This window comes from Rattus norvegicus, chromosome 3, assembly GCF_036323735.1.
Source record: "Rattus norvegicus strain BN/NHsdMcwi chromosome 3, GRCr8, whole genome shotgun sequence".
In the NCBI taxonomy this organism is placed as follows: domain Eukaryota; kingdom Metazoa; phylum Chordata; class Mammalia; order Rodentia; family Muridae; genus Rattus; species Rattus norvegicus.
In genome coordinates, this window is record NC_086021.1 from 156,674,253 (window position 1) to 156,695,949 (window position 21,697).

Sequence of the window (21,697 nt, forward strand, 5' to 3'; positions counted from 1 at the left end):
ACATCCTAAGAGCTCTTTTCTTAGCTCCTCCTATTACCACAGCTCTAAGCTTGGAATTCTAGCAGAGCCCAGCACATCACACTCAGCCAATAGCCCCAAAGAAAGCAGACCAGAGTGGTGGCAAAAGGACAGGAAAGGATTTTAAATAAAATGGTTATATTAGAAAGATGGCAATTTCAGCTCATCTTTAGAGTACTGACATGAACTTAAACAAAGGAAAAAACTTGGTTTGTGGGAACAAGAAATGAAGTATATTTCATTAGGCAGTCATAATCAAGGTGAGGTCTTCATAGAGCTTATCTCAGTCTGGCTTTATGAGGTGCACCAGAGAAGTGCTATTGCTTGAGGGGACAATATGATGCTCTGGAGATGATTGCTCCTCCTTGGGGAGGGGACAACTTCATGTCAGGTGAGCTGTCTGTGAGGCTTGGCAGATCTTGGAAGCCAGTGACTAGAGAATTTCAGGCTCCTTTCCGGAACTAGAACAGGACTGTGAAAAAGCTGATGTAAGATGACTCAGTCACTCTCTGGACCTTCATCCTTGAAGAGGGATGAGACATGTTAGCTCTCCCTGACTTTTAGACAAACACACCTTCAGCGATTAACACGTGCCATAAGGCAACCCCAGTGACACCATTGTTTGTTTGATACTTTCTCTGATCACAGGACAAGTTTTCCCACAGTTGGGATAGGCCAAAAATTTCTCTTTCTAAATTGGTGTGTTATGTTTCTTTAATTAAAAAGTTTTTTTTGAGAATTTCATACATGAGTACTTGTTTATATCATTTGTACCATCCATTCCTCCTCCAAGTCTTCCCACACTCCCCCACATCCTCTAAAATCACACACACACACACACACACACACACACACACACACACACACACAAGTATATGTAAATATAGCTAGGGTGCATGTGACAAACAGGAGCCAGGGACTTATTTATCTTCCTAGGCTTTATGACAGGTTCCTCATATCTTTTTGAGGCCCCCAGTGTAGGTAGAATCCTAGATACCCACACACTCACCCGCTCATCAACACACTGAAAATGACGTCTTTGCCTGCCTTCTTGTGCTTCCTGGCATCTCCAGCACCCGCTCTTGATGGACTACAAGACTTTCACCTGCCTGAGTAAGGACAGCCTGGAGCTGTGCTGGTGTTTCCTTCTGTTGGCCTTGGGAGACTTAAGCTGAGTAACACAGTTGCCACATCTCTCTGTGTCTCGGCATCTCTTCTACAAAGTAGTGACCTTGGACGTAGGAGACTCCTAGCCACAATAACATATGATCCTTCTTCTGAAAAAGCAAAATACTTTCCTGTTGCTGAAACCACAGAGTGGGCCCACAGCACTGCAACAGGGACACACTCGTCCCTGCATTCGTCACTCAGACAGCTCACGTGTCCCTTCTCTCATCCATCTCTACATGTCAAATGTTCTGCTGAAGTATTTTTAAAGGTTTTATTTTAAAAGAATCCCACACTGTGATAGGGTTTCTGTGTAAAGAGCTTTTCCCTCTGAAACCTCAGAGAAAAACTTGACTATGTAACTGCCTCATCGCTCTCAAACTTATTACCGATTCCTACAAATGGGTGTGATCTTCCTAACCCAGGGCAACCACTGCATTCAGGGCATCACACCTCTAGCTATCCTCAGATGTTGCCAGGAATCCAGGAGCAGGACATAGCCTTACCTCAGTCAATAGTGGAGTCCTGAAGTGTGTTCTGAGTCTTCTAGGAATGGGCACCTGGAAGGGAACTTACTCCAAGTGCTCTTTCTAAACGACAAGAGTCACCCGCTATACTGACCTTCTCTCATCAGAACTAGCTTCCTATTCGTTCCTTGATCTTCACGAACTTGATGCCATTGAAAAGTATTCTAATATATTAGAATTCTCCTGTTTTCCCCAATTTGCGTATGGGGGTGGCATCTGTGTATAGGAACTATACTACCACAGAGGTCAGTCTGGGCCTCTCTGTTCTGTTGTACATAGTGGTCTAAGTGAACATGCATTTCTTGATAAAAGTTACATTTTGTTTGATGGGACATGCCACCATCCTAGTTCCTCCTGACTTCTTAAGTAGAAACACTCAGACATTTTGAGACTCAGAGCCTAGGACTATCTCTAAATAAAATGTGTCCATCCAAAGGTTTGCTATTCATAAACTAATTCAAAGGTCACAGAGGGACAGGAAAGAAAAGGAGAGCCCCCTCCTGCCTCAGAATTCATCCTTCTTCAGGTACTGGAAGCCAAGAGCAGCCTCCCTTTGGGCCTTTGTTTTTCTAATAGACACTTGCTGTTAGAGTTCCCAAGACACACAAAAGTATTTTGCCAACTGCTAATAAGAGGATTCTTGCTGTTTTCCAGTAAATTGATCATGAGTCTGATGAGGATACACTACTAATCACTTAAAGATGAATGACTGGGGGCAGGGGAGGGCTTTATCCTATGTCTGAGATACACTAACCATTAATGGATGAATGACCGGGGGCTTCATCCTGAGTCTCAGGATATATAAAGTTCTTATGAATGAATGACTGGAGTGGAAGTGTGGAGATATTTTCCATGTGTACGTACTATTCAGATTGTTCAAAGGATGAAATATTCTAGTGTCAGACGGTAACTCTATTATGTTGTGTTGTGTCTCAGTGAATTCAGGAGTGACTGATCTCAAATGGGGCATAAGAATTGGACACCAGGTCAGAGATTGTCTGACATGTTGAACATACAGTCCAGTGAGCAGAGACTTCCCATGTGCAAATTTAACACTATGCCTACAAAACGAACTGTTCTAAAGCACAGAGAATACTGGCCACATTCAAGAATAAAAACAAAAAGAAATCTCAATGGATTTCAAAGATAGGGATGATGCAATAGATATTCTATGACTATGGTCTACTTGAGTTAGAAGTTGGTAAGTGAAAGATGCTATGAAATCAGCTGTGATTCTAACAAGGAATTCAGTAATTAGAGCCAAAAGGTCAGAAGAGATGTCAGAGAAGACGAGAGCATGTCAGAATGGAGGGCAACTGAGAATTAACATAGGAAGCCAGGAGAACGGAGCCAGACATAACGCTGGCCAAAGAGGGTCAGGACAATGAGGAAGGTGGCATCGCATGCACACCCCTCCCCCAACTGTTGGCCTTGAACTTGGCAGGTGGTGTGTGCTGCAGGCAACCGCTGATTCCATTTCCCAGGAATGAGTTCACCCGATTTCTCAGGAGTTCCCCTGACTCTGGGGACTCTTTCTAGCATCGTGTAAGGACAAAAGGAACAAACACAGTGTCTCTAGGCTGCAACGTAAGTGGCACTTGCCTTGGCAAAGCTGGGGGGACAGCCCCAGAGATGTGCATGCAGAGGATATTTTTATGGATGTTTGTTACGCCAGGGTTTGTGTCACCACAGGTTGGGGGACGTCTCCTGTCTCCTTCTATTTGGGGGTAGTGAAAAAGGATAAGGCAGGGGAGTGGAGATAAAGGCTCAAAAGAACAAAGGACGCAGTCAGGAGCACAGGGCTGTGGTGGGCAGGGCCATGTACAGCCTTGAGTCCAAACTTTTTTTTTTTTTTTTTTTTTTTTTTTTTTTTTACTGTGACAGTACCATCCCTTTACCCTTGTGACCCCAGTCCCTAGGCTGATGCTAAAGACAGTCATGTTGTGGAAGATGCCCATGCTTGTAGGACTGATTGTGTTAGGCACCCATATGTGGACCATTGACAAAGAAGTTTTAGATGTTACTAAGGATCTAGATTATTTTGTGGCATCAGTGGAGTTTGCTGTGGCTCAGTTCAATGACAACAACTCAGAAGAGAATACATACAGGTTGCTAGAAGTTGGGAGAGCCCAGAAAAAGGTGAGTCCAGATGCAGAGCATTATCTCTTCATGAAGAGCTGTAGGCTGGGGGATGGGGGGTGGATGGGCATCAGCAGGGACTCATGAGGAGAGTACAGGGCCTGCAGAATACTTTGTAGTCGCAGACCTGGAGACACTCCCTGACCAAAGACACATTTGCCTCTTCCCTGTGTGATTCTGTCTTGGGCTCTTGTTAGACTTGGGCCCTGGGCCCTAAGAACCCTTAGTATCAAACACTTTACCACCTCTAGCTACCTCACAGCTATGGAGATGCAGGTCTTGCTCATAATGTAGGACTGGACATGGAGGTGTGAAACAGATGTGATGGAGTGAGTATATTCTTAGTATGTGCCAAGCATAAATGTGCCGGGATCCAGCCTCGACACAGGATCGGAATTGTGAACTGGAAGCAGGGATATCTGGAAGGCACATAATAAATATACACAGACTACTCTTTGGGTACAAACTGACAGGCAATTTCAAGGCTTAAAGTCTCTCTCTCTCTCGCAGTTTGAGGCTGCATACACTCTGCATTCTCTTGTTCACTCTGCTTTTTTATTGGGGTTTTCTTTTCTCCAACTCCCACACTCATTCACACCTCTGTTCATTACCTTTTCACTCTCACACCCTCTTCATACACACCTCACACATATCGCACACACACCACATGCACTCTCCTTTCACTCATACACACAGTCTTCACACACACCTCACATTCTCTCTTCACTCACTCTTCACATGCTCTTCTCATGCTCTCTCACTCGCTCTCACATTTGTTCTCAGACTTGCTCTCTCATTCGCTTCCCCATACGCTCTCTCTTCACTCTTCACATGTTCCCTCTCATTCACTCTTCACATACTCTTCTCATGCTCTCTAGCCTTTCTCTTGCCCCAGTCTTTTATTGATAACTCAAAAGTAGGTAGAAAAAAGACATTGTATAATCATTGCCAAATCAAATTCGAAGGAATAACCACATCCTACAAAGAACTAAGAATTATAATTGTTCCCAAAATTTAAAGCTTCCCCTATTCCCAGGCCTATGGCCAAAATAATAATAATAATTGTAAACTTATCATTATTTAAACTTTAACTTCTAACTTATTATATTTCAGAGCTCAAAGCTCCGAGGTCAACTACTTGCATTTTCCTGTGAAGCTCTAATGATAAGTGACACAGGCAAAACTGCCAGGTAGTGACCAGAAAGAATCAAGTTAACCCTTAACTCAGTGGTTCCGCTAGCTTTCTGTTCCTTGCACACAATGACTCTCGTAAGAGTCCCAGTATTTTGACTTAGTTTTACTAGTTTATAATTTTATATATTCTATATTTCTAACTTATTTCCTAACTTCAATAACTTTTTCCTTTCTTAGGGTCCCAATGTTGGCTCTAATTCATTTTCTAATAATTTCTTTAAAGTTTCTTCACAAGTCAAGCATTGATCTGGAACTACTATTGTGCAGTTATTACATTGTTTCCAAGATAAGAACACGCAGCATGCACCTGGGCCATTAGGGCTGTGCCATGCTGTGCCCCTATGCTTCAATTTCCAATTGTTTAAGAATCATAACATCAAGGAACATCTAGTTTCACAGAATTCACCAGAGCAAAAGGAGAAAGAAGTAGGAAAGTCAGATATAATAGAATAATTATGCACACCAAGGCCAACTGAAAGGCAGTCACGCACAAATGAAATCTATACAGCCGTTGTCCAGGGCTAAGGTTAGGAGAAATGGGAACAACCAATTTTTACAAAGAGCTGCTGTGGGCTACTGAGATGTCTTCATCCCAGCCTACTGCAGGCAGCCTCTTATTTCAGATGGACCCCTGGAGGGATGTGTCTCCTGCTTCCCAGGGTCCCAGGTGCCATCCTACTTTACAAGGAGCAGGCTTCTGCGATGTCTCCATCCCCGCCTACTGCTGTCAGTCCCTGTCATCATATGTTGTTCCCAGTATAAATATAGACAAAGACTTCTAGTGTGTTTTGTTAAGGTATGTTATATATTTGACGTGTGTTGTGCAAAGATAGGTGTACTATTACCTGTATAGATTCCTACATGCCCAGTTTAGTCAGCTTTTTTGGCAATCTCCCCATCAGTCCACCATGATGAGTATTCTTCTATGGTAGGATTTCCTGCTTAGATACCCTCTGAGTTTTCATGTGTATTTGTTTAAGGATATGACAATCATTCTCAATAACTCAATAAGGCATCTTGAGCAGATTTTAAACCTGGATGGTGAGACCATGCATTCACCACAGTGTGTCTGTAGGAGGGGCACTTGCATGCAGTCATTGCTCATGTGAAAGACAAGAGATTCCTCATACTCCAGCAAAGGTGGAGTCCTGCCTGCTTCTTGTTCTATATCAAAGGAGTGGCTTAGTGAGAGTTGTCACATCATCCTGTGTGGCTACAGTGTGTGCAGGTTCCTTTTTGTGTATTGGATTTGATTGTGATCCTGTGAATACGCCATATCCTACATGTCCATGCCCCTATAGAGGGCCAGAGTTCAGCAGGAAGTGTGAAGGAAGACTGCTGAAGGTCCGTGTCTTGTGGCTCTCAAAGGCACATTTCTGTTAGCAAACATTGATAGCCCAGTCATATAGAAGACTATTTATAAGCAAATGCATTTTCCAAGCATTTGCCCATTTTCTACTTGATCTTCTTCCTGTGTTTTTGTTTTTATAAAAAAACAATTATTTATCAACTTTTTGCATAATTGCTTTTTTACAGACATGGACGATGATTTTTTTAATGGATTTGGAGATGGGCCGCACGATTTGTAAGAAACATGATGAAAATATCCATAATTGCCCATTGCTACAAGGCTCGGGAGAAAAGAAGGTTAGAGAATCAAACTACTTCCATTTATGACTAATCTTTTGGGAATAAAAAGATAATCAGGCAAAGCCTGGGACAGGGGTTAGGGAGGGTATGAGAAAATCCAGGTAGAGTGAGGAGACATCTCAGGGCTCCCTCACTGGAAACAGAAAGGACCGTCGTTCCCCCACATTCATTAATTTACGGCTAAGATCAAAAACTCAGATGACAGCAAATGCTGGCGAGGATGTGGAGAAAGAGGAGCACTCCTCCATTGTTGGTGGGATTGCAGACTGATACAACCATTCTGGAAATCGGTCTGGAGGTTCCTCAGAAAATTGGACATTGAACTACCTGAGGACCCAACTATACTTCTCTTGGGCATATACCCAAAAGATGCCCCAACATATAACAAAGACAGATGCTCCACTACGTTCATAGCAGCCTTATTTATAATAGCCAGAAGCTGGAAAGAACCCAGATGCCCTTCAACAGAGGAATGGATACAGAAAATGTGGTACATCTACACAATGAAATATTACTCAGCTATCAAAAACAATGACTTTAAGAAATTCATAAGCAAATGGAGGGAACTGGAAAATATCATCCTGAGTGAGGTAACCCAATCACAGAAAAACACACATGGTATTCACTCATTGATAAGTGGCTATTAGCCCAAATGCTTGAATTACCCTAGATGCACAGAACACATGAAACTCAGGAAGGATGACCGAAATGCGAATGCTTCACTCCTTTAAAAGGGGAACAAGAATACCCTTGGGAGGGAATAGGGAGGGAAAGTTTAGAACAGAGGCAGAAGGAACACCCATTCAGAGCCTGCCCTACATGTGGCCCATACATATACAGCCACCAAACTAGATAAGATGGATGAAGCAAAGTAGTGCAGGCTGACAGGAACCGGATGTAGATCTCTCCTGAGAGACACAGCCAGAATACAGCAAATACGTAGGCGAATGCCAGCAGCAAACCACTGAACTGAGAACAGGAACCCCATAGAAGGAATCTTAGAAAGGACTGAAAGAGCTTGAAGGGGCTTGAGACCCCATATGAACAACAATGCCAACCAACCAGAGCTTCCAGGATTAAGCCACTACCCAAAGACTATACATGGACTGACCCTGGGCTCCAACCTCATGGGTAGCAATGAATAGCCTAGTAAGAGCACCAGTGGAAGGGGAAGCCCTTGGTTCTGCCAAGACTGAGCCCCCAGTGAATGTGATTGTTGGGGGAAGGGTGGTAATGGGGGGAGGATGGGGAGGGGAAAACCCCTACAGAAGGGGATGGGGAGGGGTTAGGGGGATGTTGACCCGGAAACCGGGAAGGGGAATAACAATTGAAATGTAAATAAGAAATACTAAAGTTAATAAAGATGGAAAAAATATTTGTATTAATTCTTTGAGAATTTTATACAATTCTTTTTCTCCTGTAACTCCATATCTATGTTCACTGCCCAACTTCATGTCCTAATTTTTTATTAATCTATTGAGTCTAGTTTGTGCTACCTATCTATTCCTGGGTATGGGTGATTAATTGGATGCACTTGACCTACCAGGAACTACATAGAAGGCAGCACTTTTCTTTCTTTTTTAAAAATTTTAATTGTTTTATTAAGTAATTTATTTATTTACATCCCAAACACTGTTCCCCCTCCAGGCCCCTCCCTCACAGAGTACCTCCCTCCACCTCCCTCCTCTTCTCCTCTGTGAGGATAGACCTCTCTTGGGTATCTACCCCCTCAGGCACATCAAGCCTCAGCCTGATTAGGCACATCCTCTCCCGCTGAGGACAGAGAAGATAGCCATGAAGGCCGAACTGCCTGACTGCTATATATATGCAGGGGCCTCATTTCCGCCTGTGTTTATCCTTCCGTTGGTGGTTCAGACTATTCAGAGTTTCTAGTGGTTGAGGTTTGTTGATTCTTTTGGTCTTTCTGTGGGGTTTCCATCTACTTCTTACCTCTTTGTTTTGAGTTGGGCTGGTTATTAGTTGGCCTTTCATTCGGTCTCTGCTCCATCCCTGCATTTATTTTTAGACAGGATAAGTTTGGGGTCAAAAGTTTTATGAGTGTGTTCGTGTCCCTATCTGTCTTCTGGGGGTCCTTCCTGGTTACAAAAGGTAGCCTCTTCAGGTTTCATGTCCTCACTGATAAGGTTAAGGTCACCTGCATTGACTCCTGGGAGTCTGTACTATCTCAGGTCTCTGAGACTTCCTAGAGACTCCCCTCCAGCACCCCAGGGAGCTACAGATTTCTGTTCATTCTCCTGGCCCTTTGTGCCTCTCTCCTATCTCTCTGCTCCTTATCCTGTTTCCCCATTGCCCTCCCCCTCTGCTCTCGCTCACCCATTTCTTTCCCTCTGCTTCCTATGATTATTTTGTTTCTCTTCCAAGTGAAATTCAAACATCCTTGTTTGGTTCTTCCTTCTTGTTTAATGTCTTAGGTCTGTGGGGGTGTACCATGGGTATTGTCTTTACGGCTACTATGCGTTTATCACTGAGTACACACCATGCATGGCCTTTCAGGTCTGGGTTACCTCACTCAAGATGATATTTTCTAGTTTCTCCCATTTATCTGCAAAATTCATGATGTCCTTGTTTTTACTAGATGAATAGTATTCCATTGTGTAAATGTACCATGTTTTCTGTATCCATTCTTCGGTAGAGGGGCATTTGTGTTGTTTCCAGTTTCTGGCTATTGGGAATAGAGCTGCTATGAACATAGTGGTATATGTGTCAGAAGGGGTCATCTTAAGCAAGCCTAAGGTACCCCTCTACTGCAGATGCCCATATGGCTTCCGTCTATGATAAACCGTGCCTGTAGCCCTCATTTGGCTACAGGCCAATTAGAGACCATCAGGATTTGGGAAGATGAAATTCTTTATGTGGTCATCAGTCCTCTTTTGCTCATGTTTTGGGATTAGGAATTATGTAATTTATTCACTTACTCTGACTTTACTGATAGATTCTGGGTTGTTTTCAGTGACATTTTTGTCCTGTCTGATACGTAATCCATGGCATCTGGGACCTTGAGGATGGCTTTCCATCGAGGGACTCTGTCAGGGTTTGTTAAACTAATGGCCTTGGAACAGATTCATTTGGGCTAGTTTGTACTACTGTTCTGTTGGGGAGTGCCTGATGCCTTCTTTCAAGTGCTCCCTTCATTCCTCAGGATCCTTTGGATGGGAAGTCCATCCATCATCATAGGTTGTAGGGTGGGGAGCTGTAAGGACAGGATGCCTCAGGGTGCTTTTTCAGTAGCCCTTTCTCTCAGGTGGAGGGATTTTGTGACTTATGTCCATTGTCCTAGTGGGGGTTTGAGCTTTATGCTCCTTGCTTCTATAAAATAGATGTTTCACCTTTATTTTTGAACAAAAAGCTTTTCTTCGTCTTGCATGCTACACTATTTCAATCATTAAAATGTTCTAACCTACGTATTATGGTTTTTTTTCAGGTGCACTGTGTTTTCCAAGTAGATGCACGACCTTGGTTTTCCCACTTCACAGTCCTGACTAGCACCTGTGTGCCGACATAAGCAGAGGGGAGGGGCTTTGGCTACGTATTGTTTTCTCCCTTCCTCTGGTGTATGACCATCTGTAGCCCAAGGTCTGTGTAGTGCTAATGCAATTAAAAGCATCTCACAGCATCTTCTGGATTCCTGAACAGTGCTTGGGGTCTTCTATGTTGTTTATTTGCTAAGGATACCATGTTCACTGATAAGCATCTTTTTTATTGCCCTGACTGCAAGTATAGATTTAGGAGTAAATCAGACTCCTTAGTTCATGTGAAGCAGCTCATGTATGGGCTGGACTGGTTGATTTGTGTTCTTTTTCATTCATTTATGTATTCACTTATTCTTTAATTTCTCTATGCCCCCTCGCCTATGCATTCATAAGGAATGCAGAAGCCAGGCATGGTGGTGCCCACCTATTGTCTAGCACTATACAGGAGGTTGAAGAAGCCCACAAACTGGAGACCAGCTTAGGCAGCATGGTGATGTGAAAACTCACAAAGAAAATGAAAGAGAAGCACATGAAAGAATACAGAACACTTTCCCCCAAGAATAGTCATTTGTCTCTTCATGCTTCTATGCCAGGACCTAGGCTCATAGTAGTGTTCATTCAGCAGTGGGACCAGGCTCAGACTCAGGGGTGGAGGGAAGGAGTAAATGATAGGCTAGAAGACCTTGCCCTCCTAAATAGCACAGGCTGCCTGATAGGGCTAGAAGTAAATGCATGGCTCTAATGGGAGAGTTTCAGGTATCTTTCTCAGTAACTGACAGATCCACAGAGTTAAAATCACCAAAGACACACAAAATGTGAGAACTTATTAAACAAATTTGATTTCATGCATATATATATATATATATATATATATATTCACCTAAGTTCAGTATATACCCTGTTTTGAACCTGTGGATAACCACATTTTGCTCCGTAATCTACATCTTAATGAACTTCAGGGAATGAGTGTCATGTAGGTTGTGTTCTCTGACCACAGTGAAATGCATCTAGAAATTAAGGAGGGAAATACTGGAACATTTAGCTTTTTATCTCTAAGTGCTAGTAGAGTGAACCCAATGTAGAATAGGATGTTTTAAAAACACATACTTAAAACATTCTTAGTTCTTTTTTAAAAGGTTTTTTTTTGTTTTTAATTATTAAAGCTACGTATGTGTTTCTGTCTGTATGCTTACGTCCATGTGTTCATGCATGTGTAAGCTGTGTGTGCGTGTTGGGGGCTGTGGGTTGGTTTGAATGTGAGTATGTACATATGAGTACATGTGCCTGCAGAGCTAACTGGCATAGGTGCTGGGAACCAAACTCAGTCCTCTGGAAGAGCAGTACACACTCTCAATCACCAAGCCATCCATCTTTCTGGGCCCCATTCTTATTTATTTAATGAAAAGAAAACATTGAATATATGGTGTGTATGTGTGTGTGTGTTCATGTGTGTAAACACTGGTTTGTGTGTGCCATGGCACATGTATGGAGGTCCAAGGACAACCTTGCGTGTTGGGGTTCACTTTGCACCTTTTTTGAGACAGGCTGTCTTTTGTTGCTTACTGGTTGGTGTGCCAGGTTAAATGGCTAGTGAGCTGCCCAGGATTGTCCTGTTTTTGCTTTCCATCCTGTCATAGGAACACTGGTATTGCTGATATAAAGTTCCACACCTTAGATTCATGTGGGCTCTGAGGATTTGAATTCAGATCCTTACGCTGGTGGGGCTAGTGCTGTACCATCTTCCCAACCCTCAATACATTCTGAAGTAACAAATCAGTGGATTCTGCTGCTATAGACCTTCAAGAGACATATTGTACATGTGGGAGTGTGCACTCCAGAGAGCAGACAAGACAGCAGATGATTATATTGGATTCTATATCAAGACTTCCCTCTTCCTAAATTCTTGTTTGAATTCAGAAAAAAAAAAACCCAGTATAGGGGTAGTGGATTGTAACAAAAATACATAAAAGAAAACAAACACTTCCTTAGGGATAAAACAGTTGCTAACCTTTGGTAAACTAATTATAAATTTGGAGAAGACAGATAACTCACAAGCTTCAGTGAGAAGGGACCACAATACAGATCTGGAGACTTCAGAGAGATGATGGTAAGATATGATGAGTCTGCTACTAGGAAGGATGGATGTAAACAGACGTAGAAGCCTACTTTGGTAGGGATGCAAAGGGCTTAGGTATGTTTTGAAGTCTGCTGGGGAAAAGGATATCGTTGTTTTTAGGACCCCTGGCCATCATCATTTTTGCTTTTGCTTGTTTGTTTTTGTCCACTGGACACAAGCTGGAGTTAGCTGAAAAGGGGAGCCTAGGTGGAGAAAACGCTTCCATTACGTTTCCTGTAGGAAGTCTGAAGGACATTTTCTTGATTAATGATTGATGTGGGAGGGCCCAGCCCTCTGTAGGTGGCACCATCCCTTTTAGGTGCTCTCTAGTTGTATAAGAAAACAGACTGAGGAAGCCATGAGGAGCAACTCAGTAAGCAGTGTTCACCAATGGCCCCTTTGTCAGTTCCTGCCTTTGAGTTCCTGCTCTGACTTGTCTGGATATTGGATTACAAACTGTAAGATAAAGGCCTTTCCTCCTCAAAATGCTCTCTGTCGTGCTGCTTTATCAAGGCAATAGAAACCTAACTAAGACAGCATTCACCCTCACGCTGTCTTGAGAGATCATTTCCTCCCACATGGAAGCTCTAGGACGGGGTTTTCAATCGTGTCCACAGTCCTGTCCCTTTCCATGGTGCCAGATCGATAGTTCTGCCTCTACACTGTCCCCAAGGCAACGGTTAGGTTCTGGGTCTTTTTTTTTCCTTTTTCTTTTTTTTTTTGAACCTTCAAAGTTTAAATGTCTTGGTCTCCCAAGGCATGGCGGACCATTTGAGCATGAGTTCTTTTTTCCATGCTGGCAATTTTCAGAGCGTTTCTAGCTTATTCATCCCCTTGCCTTATTTACTTCTCATCAGTAGTCCCAGAAGTGAGACAGAGTGTAGAGCATTTCTCCTGAGAAATCTGGCATGGGGCAAATGATAGAGGTGGGTGTGGATGCATATCTGCAGATGCCCCTTTATGAGTCCAATCAGCTTCTAGGCCCATGACTGCCATTTGTGTTCATTTCTACAGACCCATTTCATGCCATTCTGATTCTCCTAGGCACTGGGCTGCAAAGCACAGACGGGGCAGGGCCTCAGGTAGGAAGTAGAGGAGTGATGGGTTGACCACCAGATTGGTCGATATGGTAGAGAAGATGATCTCCCAGTAGTGACTCTGACCCCTCTCATTGGGGTCCTCTGAGGCTCCAAGACCATGGGCATCTGCTTTTTAATTCCAAATATGCAAGACCCTACCTTACCTCATGAGAGTTTCTGTGACCCCACCGGTTCTGAAATTCAGAGTAGTAAGGGTAAATTGGTTAGATTTATAATCCCGAACTCCACATCCGTTCATATCAGGGATGGGCAGGGTGGGGGGTGGGTGAGGGTAGGGGGAAGCAGACTGGGAGATGTACAAGCAGAGGATATGTTGCATAATACCCATGAGCCTGTGGCTTATGTCCCCAAGGTCTTGAAAATGTGGGCTCCTCTTCTGCCTTCGGCTTTTAGACAAAGAATGGGTCAAGGTGGAGGAGTAGAGATGCCATTGGCAAGACGCCCTAGTCAAAGTGAGGCTCTTAGCACTCCAGGGCCTCCGGTGGGCAGGGCCGTGTGGGATGCACTACCATTTGCGGCTGCGCCACCCCTCCACTCGAGCATCCTCAGCTCTCGGTGCGGATTCTAAGGACAGCTATGTTGTGGAAGTCGGTCCTGCCCGTGGCACTCATTGTGCTGGGGATTCATGATTGCAACTTCAAGTTTATAGAGATCGACAAGAATGATAATGATTTTGTCATGTCTATGGAGCATGTCCTGTTCCACTTCAATGAAAACCAGAATGATGATTTTGCCTACAAGTTCCTGAGAGTCCGGAGAAGTCTTCGTAAGGTGAATAGCCTGCTTCCTGCCTGGTGCAATAGCCTGCTTCCTGCCTGGTGCCTGCATTCATTCCAACACCTGGCAGGACTAGAGGACCTCTGGGTTTGTAGTAAGTTAAAACCAAGGCTTTTATTTGATAGAATTAAAAAAAACCCCTTAATTTAGTGCTAGAAAAAGCTCCAGACTTTGGACTTATTTTAAAGTGAGTGTAGCCTCTAAAAAGTAGGGGAGAAGGGAGGCACCAATGTCTCAATCTGAGTTCCGGGTGAAGGAAATCGAATCAGTACTGAGGGATGTTAGAACGGTAGAGAGCCAGGTGATGAGAGAAGGTGGCACCGGAACTAGCAGTACAAGGTTTCCCACAGCAGACAGTTGGCAGCAAATGTGACGTGATGACAGGTACCTTTGGGGAGCCAGGTGAACTGGGCATTGTTCAGTAGGGTGGGAACGTGTACTGGGTTCCTGGTGTTATGAGTATCACTGCTGGGATGACGTTTGTGTAGGCAATTGGCTGTGGAGTTAGACAGGGGCTCACTCTTTCACACTACTATGCTAGCTCCAATTCCATGAGTAAAATACGAGGCCAGGCAGAGTGAATGTGGTGAAACAGGATCATGGGAGCTGGAGAAGGTAAGAAAGTGATGACTCTTTGGGTGGGTAGAAAGTGTAGTTGTCACAGATACACTCACAGAAGAGGATGAAGCAAGCATACTCAGGAGATCCAAGTCTCCTGGAAGGAGGTACTGTGACTCTATGATTTGAGGTGAGGGGGAATACTGAGGAGTAGGTGTGCAGAAGAGGCGTGGCAGCAAGGAGGCAGGATACCAAGCTGGGAGTACTGGGATTCCACTAGGTAGTGCTCCTCTGGTGAACTCCCAAACCTTTCACTCGAGTCTTACTAAGCGTAGTGGCCCACACAGCCTCTGGACGAGAACCTTTATTTAGACCAAGACGAAGAGAGTGGTGATTTGGTCACCAGTAAGTGGGAGTTGGAGCAGATGTGTGTGCTGGCCTGGTTGAAAAGTGAGTAGGTTCAAGGAGGGACCCTATAAAGTGTTTTTCTGGGCCAAAGGGGTAGGAATACTATCAAATCAACAAGCGAACAACAACAGAAATAGAATAAGAGGATTTGAGGAAAGACTGAAGCAATCTGAATTGACATGTAACATTGTTGTAGTTCTGAAGTAGCCTCATGGGACTGACCTCAAGGAAGTGTTCATAAAGCTGTTAAAGCCTGCATAAATTCAGATGATATCATCATGTATTGATGGGAAGTGTTACCACTGAGACCAGTCTTTCTATTGGCTTCCTTCGGATAGAATGATGTTTCTTTCTCACATCATGGCCCCCACACGAAGATCCATGAGGCAGGTAGAATTGCAGAAGGTCACAGATTTGTGGCATAATTTTATAGTTGAAGGTCTGGGAATACCCCCTATTGCCCAGGGATACGATACTCTCTGGTCTTTCTTTCCTGACCTTTGATGATTCCACTTCTTAAAGCTGATTCCAATCTTGGGCTCTGAACCATAGTGTTCCTCCTTACTAGAATTCTTCCTGCTGCTTCCAGGCAGGGGTCCCAAGCCTGACTCACTGTGTGTACTATGTAGGAAAGATATATGAGACAATACCTGTATGCTGTTAGTGTGTGTCAGATATAAGTGTATGACAGTGTCGTTGGCATGAGTTGAGGCATGTGTATGAGACTGTTAATGGGTAATTGGTGTTGTTGTGTGTCTGGCTCAAGTGTGTTGTTGGTTAGTAGTGAGTATGAGAATATTGCCTTGTGCTTGACATGAGTTCATATTGCTGTCATCTGTGTAGATTCCTGAACCCCTGGACCCCAGAATTTCCAGGTCTGCTGAGTGAGACATATGTTCTACCTGCTCATGACAGATTGGCTCACCTATTCTAGGTCAAGGAGTCACTCAGCAGTTACCTCTGATACTGCTTGGGTGAACATTTGATAATTGTCATAGTGTCCTGTGTGTGGCTGCTGTGGATTTAATTGTGTGAATATGTTGTACCCCGGATAGTTGCTACTCTGTTACTAAGAACTATGGGGCATTTACCAGGGGAAAATTGACTGAAAGAAGACTCAATGTTTCCCCTATTGTACTTAATAGACATTGGGAGCTCTGGGGATCAAACTTTGTGCTTTGAGCATGCCAAGCACATACTCCCCAACTAAGCTATATCCCCAGATAAATGGACATTATCTTTTGTGTAGAATTAAAAGGAAATTTTGAAAAAAGTAGATTAAAAGACGGCTGGCTGTGGAAGAGTATGCCTGTAACCCCAGTACTTGGGAGGCTGAGGAGCAGTAAGATCGAAAGTTAGACGTCATCTTGCACTATACTGACTGTCTTAAAAAGGCAAAATGACAGCAACAAAGAAAAAAACCCTACCCCCCCCACAAATCAGAGAAACAAGATAGTAAGTGCTCTGTGCTATTTATTTTCTGTCTGTTTAACTTTTACATTTTCTGCTTGTTTTTCTATTGAGTTCTCTCACTTATTTCCAATTAAATATTTTCTAACAGTTTTGCAATTTCTTCTTGACAGAAATATACGCAGAAGTATTTAGTAGACCTGGAGATGGGCCGTACACTTTGTGGGAAATATGATGAAGACATTGACAATTGTCCATTGCAGGAAGGCCCAGGAGAGAAAAAGGTTTGGGATTAAATCAACCCCATCTATCGACAATCTTTTGGGAAAGAATGCAGAAAGGACTCTTTTAGGCAGACAGAGCCTGCCTCTCAAGGCTGGGGCAGTCTTCTGCTCCTATCCCAGCTGCCTGGCCACAGGCAACCTCCAGGCACCCACGTGGTCTCCATCGGTGATGGAATCTTCCCTGTGGTTCCAGCCCTATGCCATCAGAGACCTCTGAGGTTCAGGAAAACAAGGGGTTCATGTTCTCCTTTTAGTTACCAGTCTTCCACTGTTTGCTTTTTGGGGAGTGAGAACGCTTTAGTCTGTCTGCTTGCTCAGCCTTTCCCTTTAGCTCCTGGCTGGTAAGGGTGGTTCCTGGTGACAACCTTGTCCTATATCTGACATGTGAGTTTGTACTGCTGTTCTCTTGGGAAATTCCTAAACAATTTCTCAAGCATTTCCCTGTCTTTAAGGACCCTTGGGAAGGGATAGAAGTTCACCTATCACCCTAGGTGTCAGGGAAGCTGTGAGGACAGAATGCTTAACATGAGCGACTACCCCAGCAAGGTGCTTTTTCAGGAGATCCTGGGCTCAGGTGGGGGAGTTGTTACAAATTCTGTTATTTGTTCTTGTAGAGCTTTGAGCTTCATGAGTCTTGCTATAGGTTACTGTGTTTTAACTTTTCTTGTTTTTTTTAAACATAGTTTTTATAATCTAAATAGCTTTAATGCATTGCATTTTTCCAATTTATGCTTTGTGCCTTTTTTTTTTCAGGTACGCTGCACTTACATTGTGGAGACTAGAGTATGGGTCACTGAGTTCACCATCTTGAACAGCACCTGTGTGCAGACTTAAGTGGGGCAAGGGTCTTTCTGTGCCTGTAGCTGAAGGCTCCTTTCCTCTAGAGGGTCACTGTCTGTGTCCTTGGGTCTTTTTAGTACCAGCACAATTAAAGTCTTACAAACCATTTTGAGTCCTTAAATAGTATGTAGAGTTTTCTGTATTGACTGTTTGCCACAGAAGCCACACTCACTGACAAGCAATAGAGATTCTATAATCTATATTATCACCCTATGTGAAGGTGCAGAGTATGGAGTAGATTTTATGAAGTAGTTCACTGTTTATTTCAAATTTTCATTCATTCATTTTTCTATCATCTCATATTTGTATGTAGTTCTCTCTTTCTTTCTTTCTTTCTTTCTTTCTTTCTTTCTTTCTTTGTTTCTCTCTCCCTTTGCTTGTTTCTTTGTTTCCTCCTTTCTTTCTTTCTTTGTTTCTTTGTTTCTCTCTCCCTTTGTTTCTTTGTTTGTTTCCTCCTTTCTTTCTTTCTTTCTTTGTTTTTCTCTCTCCCTTTGCTTCTTTGTTTCTTTGTTTCCTCCTTTCTTTCTTTCTTTGTTTCTCTCTCCCTTTGTTTCTTTGTTTATTTGTTTCCTTCTTTCTTTCTTTCTTTCTTTCTTTCTCTCTCCCTTTGTTTCTTTCTTTGTTTCTTTGTTTGTTTCTTTCTTCCTTCCTTCCTTTCTTTCTTCCTTCCTTCCTCCCTCTCTCCCTCCCTCCCTTCCTTCTTTCCTTCCTTCCTTCCTTCCTTCCTTCCTTCCTTCCTTCCTTCCTTCACATCCCTCATTCACATGTTCAAAAGAAAGGCAGAGCTGACTAGGAGCAGCCAGCTGAATCACAGTGGATGATCTTTCTGCAGAGGATTGGAGACAGACTCGTGTGTGTGTGTGTGTGTGTGTGTGTGTGTGTGTGTGTGTCTGTCTGTCTGTCTGTCTCTCTCTCTCTCCCTCTGTGTGTGTGTGTGTGTGTGTGTGTTAGATTAGAATTAACAATGATAAAATTCTACCCCTGTGTACACTGGTGGCTGCTGACAAGAACATTTTCCTGATAGATTAGTCTCAGTGTTTTTACCTATTCGCTGAACTCCATGTTTCTCACCCAGGTCCCAGTATGGGCTTTTATGGTTGTCAGCACCATTCACTGCCCCAAGAGAGGCACAGTTTTGCTTTTAGGCCAAGAAATACTGCAGTCTACTTCCTCAGATTCTGGGAATGGCTTTGGAAGGACAAAAGATAGGCAAGTGGGAGGTGGAACACTACAGAGAAGGGAAGGCGATGGTAATATTATCTGGAAGAATACTCAGAACGGGAGGCCTAGTGGTCTTTTCTATCTTGGGCCTCTGGAATTTCAATTTCATTGATCTATGGAGAAGAATCAATTCTTTCTCGGCCTTCCCATTCCTGTGAGTTTGTCACAGTGCTCATGGGTCAAAGTTTTTAGAACTATCGCTGCAGCTCCTTGAATGTAGCACAGTGGCTGGCTTTGGCCCTTTGACATGTGTATAGGATTTAGAACATCTCAACATCTGGCTTCTATTACTATGTTACAGCTATGTGGTCAGCACAGCTGGAATCTTATTATAAGAGCCCTAAGACTTGAAGGGTAGAGCTCTTGTCCATGGACCCAATGGCTCTTGTTCATGGACCCAATGTCCTTCTGATCAGCATTGTTCTTAGGCAGGAACATTTCCCCAACTCCTATTTCACTTCAGGAACGTTCCTGACCTGCTTCGTTTTCATGATATGCATATTGCATTCTGCTTCAATACACAAAATCCTCCGTGGTTCATTTTACATTTCTCTGAAAGATTAACCAAAACATCTGTCTCTACTACAGTAAAAAAGCAAAACAAACAAACATCAAGTAGATTCTGTGTCCCCAGGACACAATACATTTGTTGTTTGGTTTTCACAGGTAAAGTTGCAAGATGGTTCTCCAAAGAATTCAAGAAACCAAATTAATTACAAGGAGTGTTTTGTCTGTGGTCTCCATTTGACTGATCCTAGCCTTCATAGTATGTAAAACAAGATCATCTTGTCAACTTCGTTGAGTCAGCGCTCAGGGCTCATTGCTAGGGCTTCTAATGTTATATCTGTCACCCTTGTCTTCTGATCAACTCAACTTAGCTTTGTAATGAAATCAGTTTGTTCAAAGGCTATCTGCATTCCCACAATCATGGCAGCACTGCTCCTAGTAGCCAACATGTGGGAACAACCTAAATGCTCATGACAGATGAATGCTTAAGGGATTATGTGCCATGAATACCAAAATGTTTTTTAGTCATGAAAAAAGAAAATACTGCCATTTTTGACAGGGTGGATGGATCCTGAAGAGATAGAACAGACATATAATAACAAATACAGCAAGACCTAACTCATAGATGGAATTTAATGAAAACTCAAATCCACACCGAGAGGGAGTGGTAGAGATTACAAGGCAGGATATGTTGTTCAAAAAGTACAAATTTTCAGGATGGTCATATTGTAATAATTTATTCGCTTGTGGAAATCCACTAACAGTAAATTTGAAGGTGTTTTTATTACAAGAAAAAGTAACTATTTGAGGTGATGAATACTCTATTTCACTGTTGTATATATCACCTCACATAGTTATTTCATGATGTAAGATTACAACAAAATATCTTCCCTCTAAAAGTATATTATTGCTATCAACAATATCTCAAGAGAGCTAGGAATGAAAATAAAGAACATAAACACTGCAACTATCCTCCATCACATAAAAATACAGTAATCCTCAAAGGAGTGGTAAAAATGATAGAAATTAAATATTGGAGATATGTTTTCTAAGATTAAAAGAACAAAGTCAGCCACAGCTGCATAAGAAACAGCTTCAGTTGTACAGTAGCTTTATTTTAAACATTATTAGGAACTTTGAAACTGTTTTCCACTGAAATCACTTCTCTGGATATGTGCACAAAGGAGATAAAATAACTACCTATTGAAGTTCTTGCACTTCCTTGCTCATTGAAGCATTATTCATAATAGCTGAGATGGAAATAATTGAAATGTCTGTGAATGAGTCAATAGATCAAGAAAATGTTGTACCATGTACACAAAGGAATAGTATTCAGCCTTAGAAAGAGATTGTACCATTTGCCACAACATAGATAGATGGAAGGACAGCCATGCTAAGGAAAGGTGATAAGATGGTAGTTACCCAATTGGCATTGTTGAGACAGATATTGAAAACGTGGATGATTTGAATGAGATGGCCCCCACAGGTTTCTATGAAAGCTCATCTCTCTCTCCCTTTCTCCTTCCCCTCAATCTCTCTCATTCCCTCTTATTTCCTCTCTCTGCCTCCTGTTTGTGGATCAGATGTTCTAAGCTCTCAGTTACTGCCCCAGTGTCATGTCCCCATCTTACTGCCAAATTTCTGGCTATGATGATTCCTGCACTCTATCCCTCTGGATCCCCGAGCCCCCAAATTAAATGATTTCTATAATAAATTTCCTTGGTATATGGTCTTCGTCATAGCAATAGAAAAGTAACCAAGACACATGTGCAGTAGGGGAGGAGGCAGAAAATGGAGAGTTTTGAGTCAAATATACAAAATGGATCTGTAGGATGAATATAAGTCAAAGATACAAAATGGACCTGAAAGATAAGTATATCCAGAGACCAGTGATTCTGTGCTAAACATGAACACTGGAGTAAACAACTGTATTGTGTTACAGAGTTTTGCTGAATGTACAGAATTTAAACTATAATCTAGACTCTAGATTATAACTGCTCTTGCCACAAAGGGAAATAGGTAATTTGTGTGTAGAAGTGATGGTTGCCAGGCTTCCATTGTTGGATACAAGGCTGTATTGAATGCCTTTCAAGGTAAAAAACTTTTTTTTTGCTTCATGACTTGAATTGGTATTGTTCAGACAAATATTGAAAACATGGATGATTTTAAGAGCTCTAAGTATTTTGTCAAGTTGCTTTCCAAAAACGATTGTACCACTTTACAATCTCAAAGTATATTGAGCATATAATTGATAATCTTGTTATTTAAACGTGAAAGAAATCAGTTATTG

The 21,697-nt window shown here is 42.6% G+C and overlaps 2 protein-coding genes across 3 annotated transcripts; both read left to right on the top strand.

Annotated features, from left to right (window-relative positions):
* The first annotated feature begins 3,608 nt into the window (after positions 1–3,608).
* Positions 3,609–10,329, top strand: Cstdc1 (cystatin domain containing 1). Its single transcript, NM_147137.3, has 3 exons — positions 3,609–3,851; positions 6,582–6,692; positions 10,138–10,329. Exons 1-3 carry the CDS (start codon positions 3,636–3,638, stop codon positions 10,216–10,218), a joined length of 408 nt encoding a protein of 135 aa, NP_671478.2. The 5' UTR covers positions 3,609–3,635; the 3' UTR covers positions 10,219–10,329.
* Positions 10,330–13,902: 3,573 nt separating this feature from the next.
* Positions 13,903–17,800, top strand: Cst12 (cystatin 12). Of its 2 annotated transcripts, NM_153734.2 has the most exons (3): positions 13,940–14,173; positions 16,729–16,839; positions 17,593–17,800. In NM_153734.2, exons 1-3 carry the CDS (start codon positions 13,979–13,981, stop codon positions 17,671–17,673), a joined length of 387 nt encoding a protein of 128 aa, NP_714956.2. In that variant the 5' UTR covers positions 13,940–13,978; the 3' UTR covers positions 17,674–17,800. The 2 variants fall into 2 exon arrangements, with proteins under 2 accessions (XP_063139246.1, NP_714956.2); XM_063283176.1 differs by lacking the exon at positions 17,593–17,800 and having other exon boundaries at positions 13,903–14,273; positions 16,729–16,838.
* The last annotated feature ends 3,897 nt before the right edge of the window (positions 17,801–21,697 follow it).